Source organism: Giraffa tippelskirchi, chromosome 4 (genome assembly GCF_054371585.1).
Source record: "Giraffa tippelskirchi isolate mGirTip1 chromosome 4, T2T-mGirTip1v1.2.pri, whole genome shotgun sequence".
Lineage (NCBI taxonomy): Eukaryota > Metazoa > Chordata > Mammalia > Artiodactyla > Giraffidae > Giraffa > Giraffa tippelskirchi.
Window position 1 is genome coordinate 100,857,375 of NC_137278.1, and position 25,739 is coordinate 100,883,113.

The 25,739-nt window shown below is 40.2% G+C and overlaps 2 protein-coding genes and 1 pseudogene across 14 annotated transcripts in view; 2 read left to right on the forward strand and 1 right to left on the reverse strand.

The window, feature by feature from the left end:
- The window catches only part of ANAPC1 (anaphase promoting complex subunit 1), a 97,534-nt gene extending 73,541 nt beyond the window's left edge, over positions 1 to 23,993 (reverse strand). For 7 of the 13 annotated variants that reach the window (XR_014051974.1, XR_014051975.1, XR_014051973.1 and 4 more), the window contains exons 1-13: positions 23,729 to 23,993; positions 20,972 to 21,208; positions 19,574 to 19,735; positions 14,976 to 15,027; positions 14,663 to 14,763; positions 14,042 to 14,124; positions 12,887 to 12,960; positions 11,046 to 11,191; positions 10,189 to 10,409; positions 9,286 to 9,495; positions 6,228 to 6,323; positions 3,807 to 3,897; positions 3,644 to 3,709 (exon numbers count right to left, since the gene is read on the reverse strand). Coding sequence is in view for 10 of the 13 variants with exons in the window: in XM_081484881.1 (XP_081341007.1) it covers positions 3,644 to 3,709; positions 3,807 to 3,897; positions 6,228 to 6,323; positions 9,286 to 9,495; positions 10,189 to 10,409; positions 11,046 to 11,191; positions 12,887 to 12,960; positions 14,042 to 14,124; positions 14,663 to 14,763; positions 14,976 to 15,027; positions 19,574 to 19,735; positions 20,972 to 21,184 (1,515 nt within the window). In the remaining 3 variants the exon portion in view is untranslated. Of the gene's footprint in view, positions 1 to 3,643; positions 3,710 to 3,806; positions 3,898 to 6,227; positions 6,324 to 9,285; positions 9,496 to 10,188; positions 10,410 to 11,039; positions 11,192 to 12,886; positions 12,961 to 14,041; positions 14,125 to 14,662; positions 14,764 to 14,975; positions 15,028 to 19,573; positions 19,736 to 20,971; positions 21,209 to 23,728 lie in introns of all 13 variants that reach the window. The other 6 variants (XM_081484878.1, XM_081484880.1, XM_081484875.1 and 3 more) reach the window with 2 other exon arrangements.
- Positions 4,975 to 5,403, forward strand: LOC145503984 (small ribosomal subunit protein uS8-like; annotated as a pseudogene).
- The window catches only part of MERTK (MER proto-oncogene, tyrosine kinase), a 139,217-nt gene continuing 124,542 nt past the window's right edge, over positions 11,065 to 25,739 (forward strand). The window contains exons 1-3 of the mRNA XM_081484885.1: positions 11,065 to 11,295; positions 13,722 to 13,978; positions 22,898 to 23,017. The gene's annotated coding sequence lies outside the window, so the exon portion shown is untranslated. The remainder of the gene's footprint in view (positions 11,296 to 13,721; positions 13,979 to 22,897; positions 23,018 to 25,739) is intronic.

Sequence of the window (25,739 nt, forward strand, 5' to 3'; positions counted from 1 at the left end):
TTATGCTCACCACACACAACTAAAAAACAGAGAGAATTAGAATTTTTATAACGTATCAAATTCCACCATCCAACTACAAACATCTTGACATAAATTTTCTTAGTCTGATTCCTTCTTTTCATTACTAAGAACTTTTTGAAGGCAGGAAACAGGGGGAATGTTAATACAGTCAAGACATTAAACAAAATTCAAGTATACCACACACTTTTCCACCTTATTGGAGGTAAAGGCAGCAGGCACATTAAGCTTTCAGAGATTATAAGCATCAGTCTTATTAAATCTCCCGGCAGAGAGAAAAAAATGTCATTTATTTCTTGGGGCCAAAAAAAAAAAATTAAGCTGAAGTGATACTCAAGAAATTAAATCCAACCTAATTCAAACTGTGCTCTCTAGCTTACAATCCATCATAAACTCTGAAACACTTCTTCCTCAAAAAACTTTACATAAATTCCTCATTGACCTTAAAAAAATGAGTCAACAATCTATGCTAATCACTCTTTCTTTTAACTATCCATAGGGTTCTCAGAAAAAAAAACACAGAAATTCACATCCACACAGTCTGAAAACTCTTTTTTTTTAAAATTTATTTTTAACTGGTGGCTAACTGCTCTACACTGTTGTGTTTGTTTCTGCCATACAATGTGAATCAGCCATAAATATGCAAATGTCTCCCCCTCTTGAACTCCCTCCCAACCCCCTGAAAACTCTTGATAAGACTAAAAGGATATTCAGAACTAAAGTGGAATTTTAACAATATACATATTTATGTATGTACATAAATATACTATCTGAATATACTACCTGAAAACTGATAAAGTTACATAAGTTGTCCAAATAAAATCCTTAGTATTAAAAAATAAAAATGACAGTCAGAACTAGTGTGTAGAGTTTTTTTAAAAAAAACAACAACAAAACATCAACAACCACACCTCCAGGTCATAAAAATATGAAATAAGCATATTCTATGCTATTACTCCCACTAACTACCACCACCACAACAGAATCTGCATGAATGTATGATACAACTAGCAGGGGGCTGTAAAAGGTGAGGAACACTGACAGGCTGGAATGTGAACCCCCTACCTCTCCGTTTTTGTCTCTCTATCTCTCTACATAAGCAGGCCTTGCACTCTTGAGGGGCCTGCAACCCAGAATGCTCACAGGCACAGAACAGAAGAGAGCCCACGAATACCCTGCTCTTTTTGCCAAAACTCAGTCAGGAAAGTGGCCAAGCAGGGAACAACCACGCTCGCCACATCTGCCCCACTTCAGTCAAATACGCAAAAAAAGCCATAGCCCTTGGTGCCCACCTCATCTAGACCTGCAGATGCAGGCCAGGGGCAGGGACCCGTCATCCCGCCTACGGGGACGAGGTGGCGCTCTGCCCCAGCACAAAGCCGGGAGGCCAGGCCTATCTGAATTCCTGCTCTGCAGTAACCAGGCAGCATGGCCTCCCCTCAAATGGCTCTGCAGCTGCACAGACTGTAGACAAAGTCCTGCTCTCACTGCCACGCACAAGCCCCTCACCACCTCCCCAAAGTGTGCAGCAACTGTCAAGGGGGAGAAGCCGGGCTCTCATCCTCACTCTGTAATAATAAGGTGGTCTACCTCTTCCCACCCTTCTTCCACAGGCTGCGGATGGAGCACTCTACCCCATCCCTACCCTGTAATAACTGGCAGTAGGGAGTGAGGGGAGGGATGGGGAGGAAGGAAATAGAGAAAAGGACTTTCTAAATATGTGTATGAAATCCTGGGCAGGCCTCTGAGTGACCCCTGTGTGACTGACAGTGACACAGTAAAACATTTGAGAACTAAACCCTGACATATAACACCAGTGAGTTCTCAAACTGGCCTCGAGGTAGGGTGGAAGTTCAAGCAGACCACAATCTCATCATGGGAGCAGATCCAAAAAAAAAAAAGACCCAATCAGGAAAGGAGTAGCTTAACAAGCTAGAAAACTTTTAGACAATAACCAGTCTACCCCAGACAAACACTGAGGAAAAATACTACACCCTGTGAGCAAAGGCCAGGTGGGAGGCTGGACCTCCATTCTCACCTGGCTCTACTGAGGCACTGATTTGGGGGAAAAAAAATAGTACTTTGGATTAGCAATAATGTAATGAAGACTGGGGCTTCCCAGGTGGGAAGGTAGTGGTAAAGAACCTGCCTGTCAGGGCAAGAGACATAAGAGATGCAGGTTCAATTCCTGGGTCAGGAAGATCCCCTGGAGAAGGAAATGGCAACTCACTCCAGTATTCTTGTCTGGAGAATCCCATGTACACAGGAGCCTGGCAAGCTGTGGTCCATAGGACTGCAAAGAATTGGACATGACTGAAGCGACTTAGCACTAACACTAAAGAAGCTTTGAGAATTCACATACTGCTGGAGGCAAGGAGTACAACCTTGCAACCTTGATACAACCTACACTTTGGAAAACAATATGGCACCATGGGGTTAAGCTGATATGCATATATTCTAAAGACTAGGAGATACATGTTTTTTAAGAACTCTTTTAAGCATTGTTTATTAGAAGAAACAGCAGAAACAACAAAATAATCTTCACGGCTGGTAAAGTTCTGGTGTAATCATGCAATAGAAAACTGTGTAACAGTGAGTCAACAACAGCTTTGTGTCTACAAAAATATATCTAAAAATATTCAATAGTATAATATTGAGCAAAATAGTCAAGTCAGAAAAGAGTATATGATATGTTTCATTTATATGAAAATTCAGATACAAAGAAAACAACTTATTCTTTAGTGATATAATTGCAAAAACTAGGAACAAAAAACCAGGGACTGATTTGTTGCAAGAAAAGACACTGTCTACCTCTGGGGGATGAGGATCACAGGAGAAAGAACACCAGGAGACTGTAAAACTATGGGCAACATCCTATTTCCTAACCTGGGTAGAGGGTATATGAATGTTCACTTCATTATTCTTCAAATTGTATATATTTAAATTTCATAATTTACATGTGTAAAATTTACATTGTTCTGTACATAAATTTCACAACTGTTTAAAAAAAGACAGCCAACATATTACATATTACAACATATTACATTTAATGTAATGCAACTTTACTAAAACTTTGAGAGTTAAAAAACCTGACCATACATTAATTTTAAAACTACATTCTTTATAAAACTTCAGTTAACCTTTTCTCTTTTTATTAAAAAATAATTGATCTACATTCATTGAAGCTTCCCCAACTGCACTGTGTTCACAATGCCAATCCATCTAATGACCATGAGACCTAGAACTCCAAGTTACTGTTGCTTAATCACTAAGTCATATCCAACTCCTTTGCAACACCATGGACTAAAGTCCACCAGGCTCCTCTGTCCATGGGATTTCCCAGGCAAGAATACTGGAGTGGGTTGCTATTTCCTTCTCCAGGGGATCTTCCCGACCTGGGAATCAAACCCGCATCTCCTGCATTGGCAGGCTGGTTCTTTATCACCACCAGGGAAGTACTCCAAATTAGGTTCAACCTAAACCAAAGGGTTCATTTTCAAATCTTACAGAAATCTTCTGCCAAATTCCACAGTCATGAGGTAACAAATTTTAAATACCAAACACTAAAAAATAATAATTAAAGAAGCAGTCCTACAAACAGCATGGGGTGCTATGTATTACTTACCCGCACCACTCCTGTATACAGCACCAGGTTTCCACTGCTTTCCAGGACCAGCATAGTGTCTATCTTCTTGGGAAAAAAAAAAAAGCAAAAATTTTTTTTTCCAATCATGCAAATTATAAAATACAAAGATTTTCAACTTCTCAAAAAATATGCCTGCATTTACCTCCACTGGCGCTGCATCCTTTGCCTGGATGTTGGTGACAGAGCCGAAGATGAGCTGCGTTTTATCATTACTCTCTTGAAATTTTACACATCTAAATATTCAAATTAAAAAACAAATACAGTATCAATACATGCAACAAACCTGTACTTATACTTAATTCAAGGGTATTAGGCTGACTGTTAAATGCCCATTTCAGAAGGTTACTTACTATTGGGTTCCATTTATATAACATCTTCAAATGACAAAATTACAGAGACAGAACAGATTAGTGGCTGCCAGCGATTGGGGACAGTGGGAGGTGGGTGTGATGTGCATGCTTAGTCGCTCAGTCGTTCCACCTCTTTGCCACCCCGTGGACTGTGGCCTGCCAGCCTCCTCTGTCCACAGGATTTTCCAGGCAAGAATACTGGAGTGAGTTAAAATTTCCTCCTTCAGAGGATCTTTCTGACCCAGGGATTGAACCTGCGTCTCTTTCATCTCCTGTGGCAAGCAGGTTCTTTACCAGTGAGCCACCTGGGAAGTCCAGGCTGTGGTGTATGTGACTCTAAAGGGTAGCTAGCAAGAGGGAGATCTGCGAGGTGATAAAGAAGTTCAGAACTTCGATTGTGGTGTCTACGTAAGTCTACACATGAGAAAACTTCATTGAATCACACACACACATGCAAATGAGTACATGTAAACTTGATCGTTTGAACAACGTCTGTGGACTGTACTGATGTCAATTTCCTTGCTTTGGTAATGCACTGTAGTTATGTAAGATGTTACCTCTGGGGGAACAAGTACTACATTACAAATTCCTATGATCTGTAATAATTTCAAAATTAAAGGGTCAATACGTTGGCAAATATATGAATACACATTTCACCTAAGAAGATAAACACATGGCTAATAAGCACGTGAGAAGATGCTCAACATCATAAGTCATCAGGGAAATGCAAATTAAAATCACTTCAAATACACCAGAATGGCTACAATCAAAGAAAATAACAATATCAAATGCTGTCAAGGATGAAAAATTGGGACACTCAAAAATTGCTGGGCAGAATGTAAAATAGTGCAGTTTAGTTGGAAAACAAATTTAGCAATTTCTTGCTGACAATGCAAGAAATTTAAAAGCTGACAATGAGTCCTCTTTCCACCATCTTTCCGTGCCGCCAGAACAGTGCACATGAATGTCCTGGTTGAAGCTCTCAAGAGTATCAACAATACCGAAAAGAGAGGCAAACGCCAGGTCCTTATTAGACCATGCTCCAAAGTCATTGTCAGGTTTCTAACTGTGATGATGAAGCATGGTTACACAAAGTCATTGTCAGGTTTCTAACTGTCATGATGAAGCATGGTTACACTGGTGAATTTGAAATCATTGATGATCACAGGGCTGGGAAAATTGCTGTGAACCTCACAGGCAGCCTAAATAAGTGTGGAGTGATCTGCCCCAGATTTGATGTGCAAATCAAAGATCTAGAAAAATGGCAGAATAACCTGCTCCCATCCCGTCAGTTTGCGTTCATTGTAATGACAACCTCAGTTGGCATCATGGACCATGAGGAAGCGACGAAAACACACAGGAGGGAAAATCCCTGGATTCTTTTTCTAGGGATGTAATACACACAAATAAAATGCCTCAGCAGACATGAAAAAAAAAAAGCTGACAATGAATTTATCATTTGATCCACTCCTAGTTATCTACCTATCTGTGTACATGAATCATGTATGTCCACACAAAGACTTTGATTCCAATGATCATAGTGCCATAACTCACAATGGTCAAGAGTAGAAACAAACCAAATGTCCATCAACCAATGAACAAAATGTGGTACGTTTATATAATACTACACAGTAAGAGGAATAAAATGTTTATACATGTTACAAGGTGGTGAGTCCTCAAAAACATGTCAAGTGAAAGAAGGTAGTAGACACAAAAAACTCTCTATTGTATGATTCTATTTGCAGGGGCAGAAAGCCTATATTCTGGTGGTCTGAGGTTGGGAATGGGAACAGAGACTGACTGCAAGTCAAGCACAAAAAGCATCTTTCAGAAGTGACAGAGGAAGTTTGAAAACTAGACTGTGGTGATGTTGCACAACTATAAATTTACTAAAAATCATTTAACTATACACTTAAAACACGTTAATTTTATAGTATATAAATTATTTCAATAAAGTTATTATGCCAAGAGAAAAAAGAAAAGAAAGAACAGCCCTAGAGACAGAAGCACAGGTTTAATCCCTGGGTCAGGAAGATCCCCTGGAGAAGGAAATGGCAACCCACTCCAGTGTTCTTAACTGGAGAATCACATGGACAGAGGAGCCTGGCGGGCAACAGTCCACAGAGTCACAAAGAGACAGACACAACTGAGCGACTAAGCACCAAACACAGATTTATTTACACTGATCAAATGAGAAACATAAACGCACTTACCGTAACTGGAGCTGGGACTCTACTAAATAGCACAAGAACTTCTGCCCACATAGGTCAGATGTAATAAAGACTTTGGAGGCCTGTGAATTTTTCTTCCTGTAATAGATATATTAATAAGGAAAATGGTAGCACTGGCTTAAAAATCTACCTCAGATATTAATAAAAAGTCTTTGAAAATACAAGAAATACTAATTGAGCCAAGCAATAACCTTGAAGACACAAAAGCACTTCTAAGAACTGAACTTCATCATCTCTAAGATTCCTTTCAGCTCTGATTCTGAGTCCACAGCATAGCTTTTTGGGGGAAAATTACAATAAATGTAATCATTACCTACAGACTTTTTAATTCTACATTATGCTAGTTGCCTACTGCCAAAGTAATGCAAACTTGAATTCCTATCTCTTACAAGGTCTAAGGGGTCAGACTTTTTATAAAATGACCAATCTATCCTTACTCTCTAAGATTAGGTTCCACTTCACCTCTCTTTTTTTAAACCATACCCCAAAATTCTCTATTCTCAAAAATTTCTTTGCAGAGTGGTGTAGAGAACTGGAACTGTAAAATACGCATCTGCAATATATCCAACTTAGCAATAAGGTATTTAAGGAGAAATGACTTTTTTTCTCTTTTAGTGACAGTATTTTCTTTCCATTTACTTACTTTTTTAAACTTGGGGCCATACAATGCAGCACAAAGGATCTTAGTTCCCTGACCAGGGATCGAACCTCTGACCCCAACCCCCGCCCCACATTGGCAGCATGCAGTCTTAACCACTGGATCACCAGGGAAGTCCCAAGACAAATGATTTTTAAATACAGGGAATTTTTATGTTATATATAAGGAACAAAAATAGAACCTACTTTAACCCTGTACTCCCATCTTCACTTTCCTCCAAGTATCGCTGACCTGCTGGCCTAAGAGCGTGGGTGTGGCCTCTATCTCACTGGAGCCCCAGTGCAGCCTACCTGATAATCATTGCCTTCTTTCTCCCCAGGGCCAACCTATCCTCTTGAGCTCCCGTCTGGTTCCTTGTTCCATCAATCACTTCCTCTTCCCTGTATTTTCAATGCTCTCCTGCTCTGGGTATGTAATCTTTGCAGCCTACTCTCTCATGTTAAAATGAGTCTTTAAATACAAAGATGTACTAAAACATCAGATTATATGAAGGACTTACTGGTCACTTAGCTAACTGTAAAAATGGTAGTGTGGTTAGGTAAAAAAGTGTCCTTACTTTCTAGAGAAACACACTGAGGTTTGCCACATTTAGGGGCAAAGAGGAAGATGAATTTTCTCTAACATAGTTCAGGAAAAATGAATCTCTCCCTGGACCCTGAGCTGCCCTCTAGCTAGTCTTGGATCCTCAATTCCCATTCAAAGGACTCCTTGGACAGTCTGTGTATCCATGTTCACCCTTCAGTCCCATTGACTTTTTCTACCCCATTCCACTATGCCTTACCCCACCCAAGGTGCTCTGGACAAGGTCACTAGGGAACTCACTGCCAGCAGGTGCCGCCTCTCTGTGCCCACCTTTCACTGCCACACTTCACTGGCATCTAACGACACGGACACCTTGATCCCAAAAGCCTCTTTTCTCACGTTCCATGACTTGTCTTGCTGCTTCCCCCACCTGACCTCCCTTGCTCTGACTGTCTGCGGCAACTATCTCTTCACCAACCTCCTCCCCAAACGTTAAGTTCCCAGGACTTCAGTCCCTAGCCCTTTTTGATTCTACACAGCCTGGTTTTAACTATTCAGAGGTCACAGACTGGGAATCTAATGAATGTTAAACCCTCTCCTAAAGAAAAGGCCTAGACACCACACATAGCTTTGATTACTATCTTTGATCCCACAGGGTTACCAGAACCACTGTTCATCCACAAGCCCTCCAGGAACCCCAGGAACCCAACCTCTACACACTCCATAAATTCCAATCCACCTGTCTTGCCTCAGTCACCACTGTTAAGTGACTACGCTTCCCCCTGTACTTATGACCCACACATAAAGCACCTTCTTACAGTTTTCATGAGACAGAACAGCCCAAACAGCTATCTCTCTCCACCTCCTCTTTCTCAGCCCTTTCCCCTTCTCCTACATAAACAAACTGCCAGTATTTTTAATTCCTGGAACATACCACACATTCACACTTCCTAACTTTTCTCCTGATCCCCTCTAACTACTGTGTCCTATCCACTTACCCACCCAGAAAATACCCAGTTGTCTTTTCAAAGCCCTGTCTGCAGATCTGCAGTGCCACCGCCCTCCAGCTGTCTCTTTTTGAGGACATGGACAGTGACCTGTTTGCTGATAAACCACAGCGACTAACACATACACTGGCACTGAATGAATGATTAAAGAGAACATAAAAGGAGGAAGGTCATGTAGAACGGAGGTCTGAGGGGTGTTTCACAGAAGAACAACTGATACTCAACTAACCAAGACAAAACTTAAGAAAAATGCTATAAAACCCCAAGTTGCCTAAACTACCGGAGAAGGCAATGGCACCCCACTACAGTACTCTTGCCTGGAAAATCCCATGGACGGAGGAGCCTGGTAGGCTGCAGTCCATGGGGTCACTAAGAGTTGGACATGACTGAGCGACTTCACTTTCACTTTTCCCATTCATGCACTGGAGAAGGCAATGGCAACCCACTCCAGTGTTCTTGCCTGGAGAATCCCAGGGATGGCGGAGCCTGGTTGGCTGCCATCTATGGGGTTGCACAGAGTCGGACACGACTGAAGCGAGGTAGCAGTGGCAGTGCCTAAACTACACAAATTAACTGTTTTTCCCTAAAACAGCAAACACTTCAAATGGGAAAGATTACTACTACAAAGTTAAGGAAGAAATAGCAAATGACCAAAGAATATTTTTATGATCACTTTAATATCACTAATATTCTCTACTAAAACTTAGGTAGCCTTTAATATATATTTCTATGCATTTTTGTAAGTATTTGTAACTGCTTATACTCTAAGCAAGAAGCTTTACACAGAATATCAAGTGTTTTCTAAAACTTTTAGCATCATTTTTCTTTGACTATAAAAATATATACTCCAAACCTCAGGCGAGTAAACGTTTCTGTCCATAAGTGGTCAATACAAAGTTCAGGAACAATGGGCTCTGTTTCTGGTGCAAGAAAGGAGCCATTAGAATTACTACTTGGAGAATGAGAAATACTGTGTCTCTTTGGAGACTGATTATGGCTTGAAAGGTTGAACCTTTGCACCCCTGAAAAAGAGTACACTCCTAAGGCAGGAGAATGAGCACGACTGCAAAACAAACAAAGAAAAGAGGGCACCACAATTAATAATGCAGGCTGACACAACACACTTTCCAATAAAGCTTTCCAAACTCTATGTATTCATATGAATATTCAAGGCAGAAACCCAGTCAGAAATATAATTAAAAAAAAGAATAGCTACTTAAATGGTTTGTTAACATGCTTTATTATATTCTAAAGATTTAGAACTCCTGCTGGAATAAATCTTTTTTTTAACTGAAAATCAGTTCATCTTCTGCCTCAGAAAACGAGTTGCTTATTCAAAAAAGTCTAACCTATGTTCTTAGGTACTCAGACATATACATATGAACAAAACCCAGATTATATAGATACTAATAAAAACAAAAGCTAAAGCAAATTAAGACAAAAGAAAATAGTACCAAAATATTTCAGGAATTAATATTCACCAAACTGCTGCCAAACAGTGGTAACAATGCGGCACTCTTAACAACAAGAATTGGCAGCTTCTAAATATGACTCACTGGCATGGCAACACAGTAGGCCTGGAATCTTAGTAAAAATAGCTCAATGGGCATACTGCTTTTTTTTCTAAAAGGTACTCAGGAGCTGTCAAGAGAAATTTTAAATCCTTCCAATCACAACAGAAAGTTTAAAAAGAAGGTATCTTTTTCTTGAGACATCTCGTTTAAAACAAGGAAACACATGCACACTGAAGTCCCACCTGAGAGCTGCCATGTTGGAAATGGAAGGTGAACGGGAGTGCAGGCTGGGCGAGGAGGTGGAGCGACTCTGGCTGTGGATGGAGGAATAGTTCTGGAAGGGGGAAGCCACGGGGGAGTCACCCTTGGAGAGGCTTCTGAGATGGGCTGTGAGCGAGCTGCTAGTAGCCACATTCTGGGGGGTGCCCCCCTGTTCAGAGAACTTTAAAACAACATTCTCCTCCTTAAGTCAAAATGAAGGGGGACGGGGAGATAATAATTAGATTAGAAGGGCAATTTCCTTGCAGGGTAGTTGCCAGTTATTAAAGCCGAAACATTTTTTTTCTAAGATACTCAATTTATTTCACAAGTGAGTCTTCTAAAAACATACAAATATTGTATATTAACACACATATATGGAGTCTAGAAAGGTGGTATGGTACTGGTGAATCTATTTGCAGGGCAGCAATGGAGATGCAGGCATAGAGAACAGACTCGTGGACACAATGGGGGAAGCAGAGGGTGGGACGAATGGAGAGAATAGCATGGAGACAGACACACTACCACATGTAAAACAGATAGCCAGCAGCAGTTTGCTGTATGACTCAGGGAACTCAAACTGGAGCTCTGTGACAACCTAAAGGGGTGGGATGGGGTGGGAGGTGGGAGGCAGATTCAAGAGGGAGGGGACATATATATCTCTATGGCTGATTCATACTGATGTATGGCAGAAACCAAGAGAAGACTGTAAAGCAATTATCCTCCAATTAAAAATAAACAAATTTTTAAAGTAATTTTTAATGAGTGGCAAAAAAAAAAGCGCAAGTTTTCAGTATTAACTATCTTTTTCTATTAAGAAGTGACTTGCCTTCACCCTTACCTCTGTTTTGACTCTCCGGAGAGCCCACACAGAATGCAGACCTTGAACAGTGTCATAGGTCATGACAATGGAAGGATCGGTGTGGAGAAAGACAATTTTCATTGCATGATCTACAACATACTGTACCTGTGATGAGCCAAAAAGACCTTAAAGATAAAACAGAAATGATCAAGTATAGGACAATGGGCTTCACAAGACTGTTGTTTATGAAGTGACTTCTTGCAATTCCTAAAGACACAGAAAAATCAAGGTAATTAAGGTATAAAATCCATTAATATGTTAATATGACATAATTAACTCTCCATTTTTAATACATTTACTTTGGGCATCAATTTCTTCAAACATATTAAAGATAAGAATGTTATGAGCTTTTATATCACACACATGTAATGAAATGTTAATGAATTTAAGCCATTAAACTCATCAACCACAGGTAAAAGGTCCATGATTCCTTTAATAACTGACTTAGTCATAAATTTCAATCAACTATTCTGCCAAATTTGACTTCCTTAGTGGTTCTTTTCTTCCATATGAAATCTGTCCTCTATGGTAACCATTCAAACAGTGCTGAACAATACACCACTGTTTCTGTTTTACTGGGGAGACATGCAAAAATAAGTTTTTTCCTAGTGAGTTCAGCTTTTACATCTACAGTACCACAAACAAGTTCCTATATCCTTATTTGACAGTTTCTAAAATGTTTTACTCTCAATTAAAATATTTAAAGATTTTAAAAGAATTGGGTAATAAAATTAAGAAGTACATTATAAAGAAAGAAAAATCACTCATAATTTCATTCAAAATAACTATTACTAAAATATTTGGGAGCATTCCTCCTAGTTTTGTTTTCCTATACAGACATACTTTTTGTCTTTACAAAATTAGAATCATATTGCATTTAGTTTTGTACCTTAAGATGAATAAGCAATTCCTGAGATTATTAAATATTATTCAAAAACATTATCAATAATGGCTGCATATCATTCAACCATATGCTCTGACACGTATGCTTAGGTTATCTGTAGTTGTTAGCAGTATAATACAGAATTATGAACAAACTTTTTCTATATGAGGCCAAAGAGTAAATAGTTTAGGCTTTGCAGACCACAAACTGACTGTAGTGTAATTTGTTTCATTTTTTTCTACAACCTTTTAAAAAGGTTGAAACCACTCTTAGCTCATAAGGCTTAGGAAAATAAGCTGGATTTATCTGTAGTTTGCCAAGCCCTGATAGAGAAAATAAAAATCTCAGTGGTATTTCAGAATATATACTTGGGACTATGTCCTTAGTAAAACTGGTTAAAGAACATAATTTTTTTTTTAGCCTTCAAGTATCATTATTCATAATAACTATGTTTGGTCACATTTAAAATTTTAAAATAAGCATCTAGAAACACTTCTAGAAAATATTAAAAAATTGAGTCCCAGAAAATTATGATACTATGAGCAGGGTAAGTGAAATATTAAAATTTACACCATAAAGGTCTAAGGCCCTCCATTTCTTTTTTCCAGAAAAAAGAAACAATTTTAGTTTATCTAAGTACTGTTCATTTGCTATTAATTACTGAGAAACAGAATACAGAGTCATCTACAGGTAAGTTAGAAAATCTATCACGATTCCTGGCTCTATTTTTACTAAAAGAAGAGTTGTTTAAAGTTAATACTAGGATATTCAATGAAATAATTAATATGAATTATTTTCATAATTAAAGTTATTTTTTAATGCTTAAATTATTTTATCTTTATAAAACAAATCAAATTTTCATAACCTCCTTTGTTTCCTCCCCACTCCCAAACTCAAATAAGAGTCTACGTAAAAGAATTTATAAAAATACACTTACTTCCAGATTTACAAACAAGTGGCGTAATTTCATCCAGTGGATGCAGCATGCTGAACAGAGTGGGTAAAGGTTCTCTAGTAAAGACAAATAAACAATCAATCACCAACCCAAGATGACTCCATTTGTGCACAAATTTTGAACATTCCTTGCAAAGAAATGTCTTCTGCAGATTGGCAACTAGAAACCTACAGTTTCAAAGAGCAACCCTCTAAACTCTGAAATGCTGTTTTTCACAGTTTCTTCTATTTTCTTTCTAGAAATCTCCTCTCTTATGCAGAGAAAGTCTGCACGCACGCACACACACACACAGCACAAACTCAGTGTAGCCCAGGGAGGACCTGCGAGCAGCAGTCACCATCTTACAGAACCAACCAAGTGATAGGCGTAAGGCAGTCATTTTTTAAAAACACTTTTCTTAGTGGCACTGTGTCTCTGAACAGCTAGGAAAGAAATTTAGTCTCCTAGACCTATTTACAAAGGAGTGTACTTTAAAAAAGGAAGAAGAAGAAATGCTTCAAGTAAATTAAATCGCTGCTTTTTAAGGAGTGACTGAAAAAAAAGGAATAAAACAGATCTTCTCTCTGAACACAGAAAGAGATCAAAATCTATAAGCAATCTTCTTCAAACTTAGTATCTACTCCTTGCACTACACTGACAGATGCTGTATGTTCCTGCCCTTCGGCGAGCTGACAGCTGACTAGGGAGACAAGCTAAACACATTACCACTTATTACACACCTAAGACTATGAAGCTCTATGTCAAAGATTATATACATTAGCTCATTAAAACTCTGCATAAAACCTAAGAAGTAAAGACAGTATTCTTCCTTTAACAGGTAAGGAAACTAATGCCAAAGCTAATGATTTGCCCAAAGTAACATGATGGAAAAAAGTGGCAGAGCTAAGAACTGAGTCTTACTATCTTTAAGCCAAGAGTTTGCTCAGTTTTACTACCTGGGGGAGAAAAGCTGTAATAATTAAGTGCCAAGAGAGAAGTATCAATACAACTATTAAGTGTACAGTGATGAGATGAGAGAAAAAGGCATCTATCTGCACTGACAGAATGGAAATTACCATCATCTCAAACTTTTGGGTAAGCAATTTTACCTAAGAACCAACAGAAAAAGCCCAAGGAATCATATTCTGACATGCATACCTGGGTGGGCCTGGAGGAACCTCACATGAAGAGCTGCTTCGTTGGAACAGCAATCCATACTTGGTGGGCCAAACATTTGCAACCTATTTGGTAAAAGGGTGAGGAAAAACAGAAGTAAAAGAAACTATTCTTTATAACATGTTTTTATAGAACATTAGATCTTTCTTCCAATTTAGTAAGAGTTTTGCAGACTAACAATCTGTAATTCTAACAAGGAAATGTAAGAGAAAATCAAATATAAGGAAGAGAAGTTTGATCTAATATTCCCACCAGTGGCTAATATCAGTACCAAAATGACAATGTGATTCAAGTGTAATGACTGCATTAGGGCATGAAAACAGATGATGAGAAACAGGAAAAAAACTAATATTGCTCAAGTGGTTGAATATAACCAAAGTGATTTTTTTCCAGAAAAGATTTCATAATTCACTTCACTAGATAATTTACTTTTTAGGCAAAGGATGGAAATAGCAAGCAATTACAGCTGCTAAAATTTAGCTATTTATTTCAGTAAAAATAACATTTGTGATTACACGATGTGAGGTAGCAGTACTTCTGAAATCAATTAATTCAAGAATAATCTCCAATAAAACACAAAAACATTGAAACACTCAAACTTACCTGAAAAGGTAAAGAAGCTATGTAATCTTTTCCTTCTATGCTATGCATGTTGATACATGAGCTTTGCAAGATACATATGCATTTTTCTACTTCATCACTACCTGAAAAGGGAGTACAAGATAAATGCTTTTTTTTTCAAAAAAGATTCCCAAATACAAGTTACAAATCCCAATAGCACAAATTCTTTAATGCACAACATAAAAATGGTCAAGCTAAGCCACTATTATTAGTGGCTACTTATTTTGACTGAAAAAATAAATGAAATAAACATTTGAAATTATAAGATCAAATAAAATTTCAAAATGAAACTTACTGTAGTCCTTGTCAGACTTATCCTGTGATATAATGAAGTCACACCACAATGCCTAAAATCAAAACAAAATGCTCACCTAAGAAAATGGTATCCAAATAATAACCTATTAATTAATAATATCTAAATAATAGTGTCACCTACATAACTGTCCCACCTTATCAGCTCAACACATATATATGCGAATGAGGAAAAATGAGATAAAATTAGACTAATGATAACTATTTTAAGATAAACTAGGTCTGCTAATAAGTTTTATGAAAAGAAAAGTGAAGACAAAAATCAAGAAACCTACTAGACAGAAGCTTTGAAGCCAAAGTGAATTCAAATAGAGATTCAGTTCAGTTCAGTCACTCAGTCGTGTCCGACTCTTTGCCACCCCATGAATTGCAGCACGCCAGGCCTCCCTGTCCATCACCAACTCCCGGAGTTTACCCAAACCCATGTCCATCAAGTCAGTGATGCCATCCAACCATCTCATACTCTGTCATCCCCTTCTCCTCCTGCCCCCAATCCTACCCAGCATCAGGGTCTTTTCCAATGAGTCAACTCTTCACATCAGGTGGCCAAAGTATTGGAGTTTCAGCTTCAACATCAGTCCTTCCAATGAACACCCAGGACTGATCTCCTTTAGGATGGATTGATTGGATCTCCTTGCAGTCCAAGGGACTCTCAAGAGTCTTCTCCAAAACGACAGTTCAAAAGCATCAATTCTTCGGCGCTCAGCTTTCTTCACTGTCCAACTCTCACATCCATGCATGACCACTTGAAAAACCATAGCCTTGACTAGACGGACCTTTGCTGGCAAAGTAATGTCTCTGCTTTTTAATATGCTATCTAGGTTGGCCATAACCTTCCTTCCAAGGAGTAAGCGTCTTTTAATTTCATGGCTGCAATCACCATCTGCAGTGATTTTGGAGCCCAAAAATATAAAGTCTAACACTGTTTCCACTGTTTCCCCATCTATTTCCCATGAAGTGATGGGACCAGATGCCATGATCTTAGTTTTCTGAATGTTGAGCTTTAAGCCAACTTTTTCACTCTCCTCTTTCACTTTCATCAAGAGGCTCTTTAGTTCTTCTTCACTTTCTGTCATATGGGTGGTGTCATCTGCATATCTGAGGTTATTGATATTTCTCCCTGCAATCTTGATTCCAGCTAGCGTTTCTTCCAGCCCAGCGTTTCTCATGATGTACTCTGCACATAAGTTAAATAAGCAGGGTGACAATATACAGCCTTGACATACTCCTTTTCCTATCTGGAACCAGTCTGTTGTTCCATGTCCAGTTCTAACTGTTGCTTCCTGACCTGCATACAGGTTTCTCAAGAGACAGGTCAGATGGTCTGGTATTCCCATCTCTTGAATTTTCCAGTTTATTGTGATCCACACAGTCAAAGGCTTTGGCATAGTCAATAAAGCAGAAATAGATATTTTTCTGGAACTCACTTGCTTTTTCGATGATCCAGCGGATATTGGCAATTTGATCTCTGGTTCCTCTGCCTTTTCTAAAACCAGCTTGAACATCTGGAAGTTCACAGTTCACGTATTGCTGAAGCCTGGCTTGGAGAATTTTGAGCATTACTTTACTAGCATGTGAGATGAGTGCAATTGTGCGGTAGTTTGAGCATTCTTTGGCATTGCCTTTCTTTGGGATTGGAAAGAAAACTGACCTTTTCCAGTCCTGTGGCCACTGCTGAGTTTTCCAGATTTGCTGGCATATCAAGTGTAGCACTTTCACAGCATCATCTTTCAGGATTTGAAATAGCTCAACTGGAATTTCATCACCTCCACTAGCTTTGTTCATAGTGATGCTTTCTAAGGCCCACTTGACCTCACATTCCAGTATGTCTGGCTCTAGGTGAGTGATCACACCATTGTGATTATCTGGGACGTGAAGATCTTTTTTGTATAGTTCTTCTGTGTATTCTTGCCACCTCTTCTTAGTATCTTCTGCTTCTGTTAGGTCCATACCATTTTTGTCCTTTATCGAGCCTATCTTTGCATGAAATGTTCCCTTGGTATCTCTAATTTTCTTGAAGAGATCTCTAGTCTTTCCCAATCTGTTGTTTTCCTCTATTTCTTTGCATTGATTGCTGAGGAAGGCTTTCTTATCTTTCCTTGCTATTCTTTGGAACTCTGCATTCAGATGGGAATATCTTTCCTTTCCTCCTTTGCTTTTCACTTCTCTTCTCTTCCCAGCTATCTGTAAGGCTTCCTCAGACAGCCATTTTGCTTTTTTGCATTTCTTTTCCATGGGGATGGTCTTGATCCCTGTCTCCTGTACAATGTCACGAACCTCTGTCCATAGTTCATCAGGCACTCTGTCTACCAGATCTAGTCCCTTAAATCTATTTGTCACTTCCACTGTATACTCATAAGGGATTTGATCTAGGTCATACCTGAATGGTCTAGTGGTTTTCCCTACTTTCTTCAATTTAAGTCTGAATTTGGCAATAAGCAGTTCATGATCTGAGCCACAGTCTGCTCCTGGTCTTGTTTTTGCTGACTGTATAGAGCTTCTCCATCTTTGGCTGCAAAGAATATAATCAATCTGATTTTGGTGTTAACCATCTGGTGATGTCCACGCGTAGTCTTCTCTTGTGTTGTTGGAATAGGGTGTCTGCTATGACCAGTGCATTCTCTTGGCAAAACTCTATTAGCCTTTGCCCTGCTTCGTTCTGTACTCCAAGGCCAAATTTGCCTGTTACGCCAGATGTTTCCTAACTTCCTACTTTTGCATTCCAGTCCCCTATAATGAAAAGGACATCTTTTTGGGGTGTTAGTTCTAGAAGGTCTTGTAGGTCTTCATAGAACCGTTCAACTTCAGCTTCTTTGGCATTACTGGTCAGGGCATAGACTTGGATTACTGTGATACTGAATGGTTTGCCTTGGAAACGAACAGAGATCGTTCTATCACATGAATAAAAAGCCTCTAAAACCTTCTGTCAATAAGCTAACAATTAATTCAACTACCAGAAATGCTTTCATTTTCCCCCCAACTTGATATCCTAAAATCTTTCAGTAAGAAAAGCTGAAACAGTACAGTGAACATCTGTCTCACCTAAATCTGATGGTTACTACTAACCTTTTGTGTATCTATTTATGTGTGCATTCCTACACATAAGGAGGTGGGGAGTGGGGAGGTGCTGTTTGAAAACTGCACACATCATCACTTCCCCCTAAACCCATCACCATGTATTTCCACCTCATCATCTATCTCCTAGAACTGAAGACGTACTCCTATTAAACCTATAGGTTTAACCTATAAACTGTCATACCACTTGAGGAAAAAAAATGTAATTTTCTACTAGCACCTGATATCCAGTCCATTTTCAACTATTTCAGATTTTCTCAAGAATGTCTTTCTTAGCTGGTTCTCAAACCAAGATTCAAAGTTCATTTAATGACATTCAAAAAGCACTGCATTTGGTGATGTCCTTTTAGTCTCTTCTCATCTAGAACAGCCCCCATCTCTCTTTCCTGCTCCTTGACTAACTTTTTAAAAAGGCCAGAATGTAGACTGTTCCATGTTCTGAATTCATACAATCATAATGAATACTCATTAGCCAGCTTCAATAATTATCAACCTCAGCCCATTCTTATTTCATCTATACCTCCAACCCACTCCTCATCTCATGATATTTTAAAAATTTACCCTCTAGTCCCCATACTTTCTCTAACTGGAAGGTTGAACTAGATGCTCACATGATATAATCTGGGGAAGAAAACTGAGAGGATGACAACATATACTGCATTATAGCTGGAGTATAGTATTCCTTTGTCCCACTATTAATGATGGCAAAGAATCATCTTGTGGAAATGGAGACCAACAGATAGCTCTAAAATAGAGATACATCTGTTCCTTTATATTAGCAAGTAATCCACAGAGTAATACCCTGGTGCACGGTAATGTCTTTTCACCCAAGAGTGTTACTATTCATTAACAATCCTTTTCTGAATCAATTATTACACTGGAGATTACAAAATGATGATTTTTTTCTTTTTTAACTCTATCCTTCTATTTTTATTAGTTGGCATTCTTCCACAAATAAGGGAGATGAACTGCATGTCTTCTTAAAAAGGAAGGACAAATACTTAATTCCTTCTCTTTAATTACCAATTTTCAGAACAGACATAGGTGTAATATCTAACTGCAACAAGAGCAAGTAGGTTTTTCTCTCTCTGATTATCACTAGGAAGTAGGTATTATTGAATACCTGCAGTCAATTATAATCATGGTGTGTTAAAGTATTCTTTGTACCCTCAGTGTCTTAGAAATTTTTATTGAGAATAATGAATCTAATCACTCAAGAACAGTGTTTAAAGACTCATTAAACTGACAAGTTCAGTTCAGTCGTTCAGTCATGTCCGGCTCTTTGTGACCCCACGGACTGCACCACACGAAAAAGGATAATGGAAAAAACTGACTGACAAAAGATAGTGTAAAAAAAAGTGATGATATAGGAAACAAATGAAACTTTTAGAATGTACACCCAGCTGCTGGGGTCATTGTGCTGTTTCTATTATTTCTGTTAAATTTTAGGACAAAAAAAATTTTTAAGTGTTAAATAATCAAATGCTAAAATTCAAATCAACTCACCTGTTGAACAGGACTGTCAACTGTAAATGCTTTATAAACAGCCAATGCCTGGCTTTTACTTCCTTTGCTCCAGATAACCATGTTTCCAGCCATGTAGAGTTCCTCATCGTAATCCACTTCTTCTCCAATTTCACTGACACCTTTCCTTAACTGCCAGCTCTCCTTAAAAGTTAATACATGCAAGACACATTTAAGCACTTTTTCAGTAGTACGGAGCAAGATTTACCAATTAAATCAAGTAACTATCCAGACACAAGTCTCCTACTCTGTCTTTGCCTGTGGAGTAAGACACAATTCAAGGCCAACTTTTAGAAACTTGGTGCCACTGATTACCAAAGTGGGCTGTCTGGGCACGTGCGGTATATATCTTATAGGATGGTTCACGTTATACTATCATATTATTTGTCTGAAACATAAACATGTCTGCAGATCCCAAAATGAAACCAACTTGCTGGGGGAAACTAAAAAGGTATATTAAGTGTAGGGAGAAGTGATGTAGAGGGGCAGTGAGGTGCACATGGGAATCACTGGGGGAGTTTATTCACAGGGCAGATTTCCCTGCTTCACAACTACATTCAACTTCTGTCCCTGGGCCCACTCATTAAAATAAAACGGGAGAAAGAAAGGTTTAGACTTCTAACTAGACTTTCCTCTCCCTGAGATTGTGGTATCCTAAGTGGAATAATGTGGGAAGACTGACTTTCTGACACATACTAACGTCTCATTCCCCTATTTAAGAACTACTACTTTATCTAGTTATATGGCCTTTTTTTCTTTTTTTAGCCTCTAGAAACATATAAGTTTTTTTCTGCAGCAGGGAGCATTTCTAACTCTACCATCTAACCAAACAACATGATATCTGGTCCCCACATACTAAGTGAAGAGAAAGAGGTTTAGAATGGACCATAATCATAATACTTATTATAAAACCATGAGTTACATGTCTAAAAAAATGATTATGACACCATAATACAATGAAGTCGTTATTTTAGTCTTGACTGAAATTACCAAATCTTAAGAAGGAAATGGCAACCCACTCCAGTACTCTTGCCTGGGAAATTCCATGGATGGAGGAGCCTGGTAGGCTACATACAGTCCATGGGGTCGCAACGAGTCGGACACAACTGAGCGACTTCACTTTCTTTCTATAATTCCTTTTGGAGAAGGAAATGGCAACCCACTCCAGTATTCTTGCCTGGAGAATCCCATGGACAGAGGGGCCTGGTGGGCTACAGTCTATGGGGTTGCAAAGAGTCGGACACGACTAAGCAACTAACACACAACCACTACCCTAGAAGTACCATTATACTCCTTTCTCAGTTACAGGTAGTCTTAAATTACAAGTAGATAGCAACATTCTATGTTTCAAAAATATTATGGGAAAGAAACTTATGGAACCTTCTGTTTCTCATGGATGGTAACCTCCTGAAGGGATCCCACTAGGCCAGCAGCACCATCAGAAGACCATAACTCGGAGGCTGGCTGAAGCTGGCGAAGCTGGAGGTTCAAAGCATTAGGGTGGTGCTTGCAGTGGTCTCGACCAAAAGGAACAAATTCCTGCAAATCCCCGGCTGCAATCATTGTTGCCCTTTCTTCATAGAAGTTCGACATGGGTTCCAAATATCAACATTATTTCTGTATGAATTTAAACACATTGTAGTTAGCTTCTGGAGTCAAAACCAGAATAACATGTCATAAAAGTTTACAGAAGAGTCATTAATCCTTAGATGAGTGTCAAATAATCCTATTATATTGTAAGTGTACAAGTAATTAATAACATCAAAGGTCGTTCCAGATCTGACTCTCAGGTGATTAGTTACCAGCACATTTTAGTTGGACCAACAGAAGGTTAGCACTGAAGGAAACCACCAGGTTGAAATGAGCATTTATGTCCCACAACACCTTTTCCATGTTTCACGCTACTACACACTAGCTTTTCCACATTTCACATATGAAGCATTCAGACAAGTTGCACTTTATAGTCCCGTGACTGCCCGGCTTCTTAACATTAAAGGTCATTTCTGTTTGTTTCCGCTGAAACCTAATTTGAAAAACACATTTCAAGGATCATTGGCATGTTGGAATGAAACAAACCAAAAAACCCAAAAACCTCATATTACTTCTAATTCATCGTAAGTTGAACTACTCCTTTCAGCTGACCAATCCACAAGTGAAAGTCACTCAGTCATGTTAGACTCTTTGCGACCCCATGGACTGTATAGTCCATGGAATTCTCCAGGCCAAAATACTGGAGTAGGTAGCCATTCCCTTCTCCAGAGGATCTTCCCAACCCAGGGACTGAACCCAGGTCTCTCGTACTGCAGGCAGATTCTTTACAGTCTGAGCCACCAGGGAAGCCTGATCAATCCATGAAAGACCTAATAAACTGGCAAATGTCACCAGTAGTTATGACACCCCAGTGGGCCAGAACATATAACGACAATCAATTCCAATTTGAGGGCCAAACACAGGAAACCAAAGCATGAAGAACTCTGGCCATGGGACAGCCATACTTGTAGCAGATTTACGAGTCCTAGCTTTTAATTGGGAGAAGGCAATGGCACCTCACTCCAGTACTCTTGCCTGGAAAATCCCATGGACAGAAGAGCCTGGTAGGCTGCAGTCCGTGGGGTCGCGAAAAGTCAGACACAACTGAGCGACTTCACTTTCACTTTTCACTTTCATGCATTGGAGAAGGAAATGGCAACCCACTCCAGTGTTCTTGCCTGGAGAATCCCAGGGACAGCAGAGCCTGGTGGGCTTCCATCTATGGGGTCGCACAGAGTCGGACACGACTGAAGCGACGCAGCAGCAGCAGCTTTTAATTAATACAATCTATTTACAGTACAGCTCATCACGATAAAGATGTGGATGAGCTGTGGGTGGAAACATGCTCCTTTACTTCCAAAACATTTCTACATACAGTAATGCACAGCCAGTAAAATTCACTGTATGATACAGTAGATTAAGGTAGATGCCAGTTTTCTCTCCAAGACAATACCTATCCTAAAAATGGATTTTGTGGCATGTCTAAGCTGAAATCCTCAAGCACATATATCAAAACCAACATTTAACCATAGTACCATGAACAGTGTTTGGAACAGCACTCACAATTAAAAGTTTAACTAAATTTGACATATCTCTCATCCCATCTGAGGTCTTTTTGGCATCAGTAGGGTTTTTTTTTCCTGCACTATCTCAAAGCCCCTGTAATTCCTATGCAGCTCCTCCAGGGTCAAAGTTATTTTGCTGAGAGTTAAATGCTAATCCTGACACAACTGTATGTTATAATCAAAACACTTATTTTTCTCCGCTAAAATTCAGAACTGAGAAGACTTGAACTTGGGATATAACTGAAGCAGTACTTTATCAAACTTACAAGAAAACAACAAAATTCATTTGGTCTTCCTATCAACAGAATAACAAACATTAAGGAACTGACTGGTGAGTTTATCCTACTTCAGCTGTGCAATTTTGAAACGTTATTCTATTAAAACTTAGAAAATTACAAAACTATTAATTATAGAGTTATTTTCACAGTACAATATTTTTGTACTAATTAGGACAACATATTTAATACTTTTGCAATCTCCCAAATTTTTTACGTGTTTTTACGTATCAGGGGGCAACATAAAGAGCTACAGATTAAAGTACTGTATTAAACTGATACGCTATAAATCAAGATATCAGCCTTGCTTAATAACAACAAAAACTACCCTGCCAGAGGTAACCACAAAGCTGCTTCAAGAGTAAATTCGACTAAATCCAAGTGCACCCACAAGACAACTTGAGACTCTACAAAAAAGCAGAGCTTCCCCGGCCCTTCTAGAGTCAGGTGAATCCATCAGGCTAAGAGCTTGAGCCTCAGAACTTCGTTTAAGAGGGGCAAGGGGCCGATCTAAAAGCTAAGACCCCCATGGAAGCTGAGACCCCTTTCGCGCTGAGCTCAGTAAAGAAGCCGGCGCGGAGTGTAACAGGGAGATGCATTCCGGAAAGCCCAGCCCGCAAACTGGGGTTCTCATGGCTCCAGCGCGCGCTCAGGGCCCGTCCCGAGCTCCCAGCCCTCTCGATCAGGGAGCGGGTAGGCCTAGGGGCGAGTGTTAGCACTACGGGATACGCGATGAACCACCAGGCGTGGCGGACCCGGGACCGCACCTGTGTGATCGGGACGCGTCAGGCGCGGCGAGCCCCGGCTGCTCTCCGGAGGCGAGGGGACTGAGAGGGCTCAAGAGTAGAGGCGGGGACGGTCACGGTGACTCCTCGGCCACTGCAGCTTCTCATTCCCTCTCCCTCCCCTGTTCGGAGGAAGACTGGGCAGCAGCTGCGGACACGACTGCTAACAACAGGAAGGCGTGCGGGAGAACCTCTCACCCGAGACGTTCAAATGGTCGCGTCCATCTTGACTTTCCCGTCTTGCCTCGCGCCGGGGTGGGGCTTCTGCAGGAGCGCGGCGACCCCGCGGCTCTCGCGCCTGCGCAGTTGCGGGAAGGATGCGCGGGGCAGAAGTTGCTGGGTACTTGCATCTTTTCCCGAAGGCTCTGTAGGTGAAGAATCCGCCTACAATGCAGGAAACATAGGAGATATGGGTTCGATCCTTGGCTCAGGAAAATCCGCTGGAGGAGGAAATGGCAACCCACTCCAGTATTCTTGCCTGGAAAATCCATGGACAGAGGAGTCTGGCAGGCTACAGTCCATGGGGTCGCAAAGAGTCGGATGCGACTGAACGACTAAGCACAGGCACCTTCTCTAGCGTAGCCGCTGTGACCGAAAGCAAGACTACCTCTGCTAGGGTCTGTACTGGAATAGGACCTTCCTGGTGTCCAGATCTCCACGGCGTGTCAATACGAACCTGACCTGCCTCCTATGAATAAGAAGATTTTCTGGCCCCCGAATGGGAGGTATATGCCTCCAGGCTTGAGGAAGGGTGGGGAATCTACTGATTTTTCTCTCTACCAGTGCACTTTAACCCTTCCGACGTCTGAACCCTTTGAAAAGTTAATGAAAAGTATGGTTGTTCAATCATTCAGTCGTGTCCAACTCTTTACAACCCCACGGACTGCAGCACTCCCTGCTTATCCTTCACCATCTCCTGGAGCTTGCTCAAACTCATGTCCATTGAGTCAGTGATGCCATCCAACCATTTCGTCCTCTGTTATCCCCTTCTCCAGAGGTCCTCAATGAAAACATTGCGCCTAATATCTGAGCTCCACAGAACTTCCCCAAGCAATTCATAGGCCCAAGTTAAAAACCTCTGCTTTACCGCTTCCTCCCTGTCTGTGGAGTCAACTGTAGAATATCAGGCTTGTGAAAACAACAACTTTCTTGAGCAGTAATCTCACTGTGTGGCGTTGCTAGGTTAAAAGGACTAATAGGCCTAAGAAGTAAAGTTCAAATACTTTATCCAGAAATATAAAGTTGCCTGAAACTTCCATGTCTTCACTAAAATTCTCTACTTAGAGTCTCCAGACACACCTTAACCTTGTGGCCTTGGTATATTGGTTCATTCTCATCTCTTTATTTGAAATGTCGACCTTTAGGGTTTAGTTCAAATGCCATTTTTCAGAAGGTTTTACTTCAACAGGAAGTCTCTGAGCGCCACCATCTCCTATTGTCCCACCTCAACCACCACCATGGCCTGATGCTACATGAGCCCTATATTTCCACCAGCCCTGTGGTCCCTACCACCAGTCACAAGGCCTTCTCCCCTGGCTTCACTGTGTCATCAGACCAATGTCACATTCCCTGGGGCATTGGATTCTCCTGCCATTGCCAGACTTGGAGGAAGTGCCTCCTCACAAGGTGTGTGAGTGGGCTTCTGAAGGGGCTAAAGACATAAACCCAAAAGTGTAGAGAGCAAATTTATTATGTTACTGTTGGTCACTCAGTCATGTCCAACTCTTTGCAACCCCATAGACTGTAGTCCACCAGACTCCTCTGTCCTTGGGATTTCCCAGGCAAGAATACCGGAGCAGGTAGCCATTCCCTTCTCCAAGGGATCTTCCCAACCCAGGGATCGGACCCAGGTCTCCTGCACTGCAGGCAGATTCTTCACAGTCTGAGCCACCAGAGAGCAAATTTAGATCAAGGCAAATTTTGATCAGCAGGAACAAGGCAGGTAGGAACCAAAGAAATGAATTTCCTTTTCTTTTTCCTCTGCCAGACTATT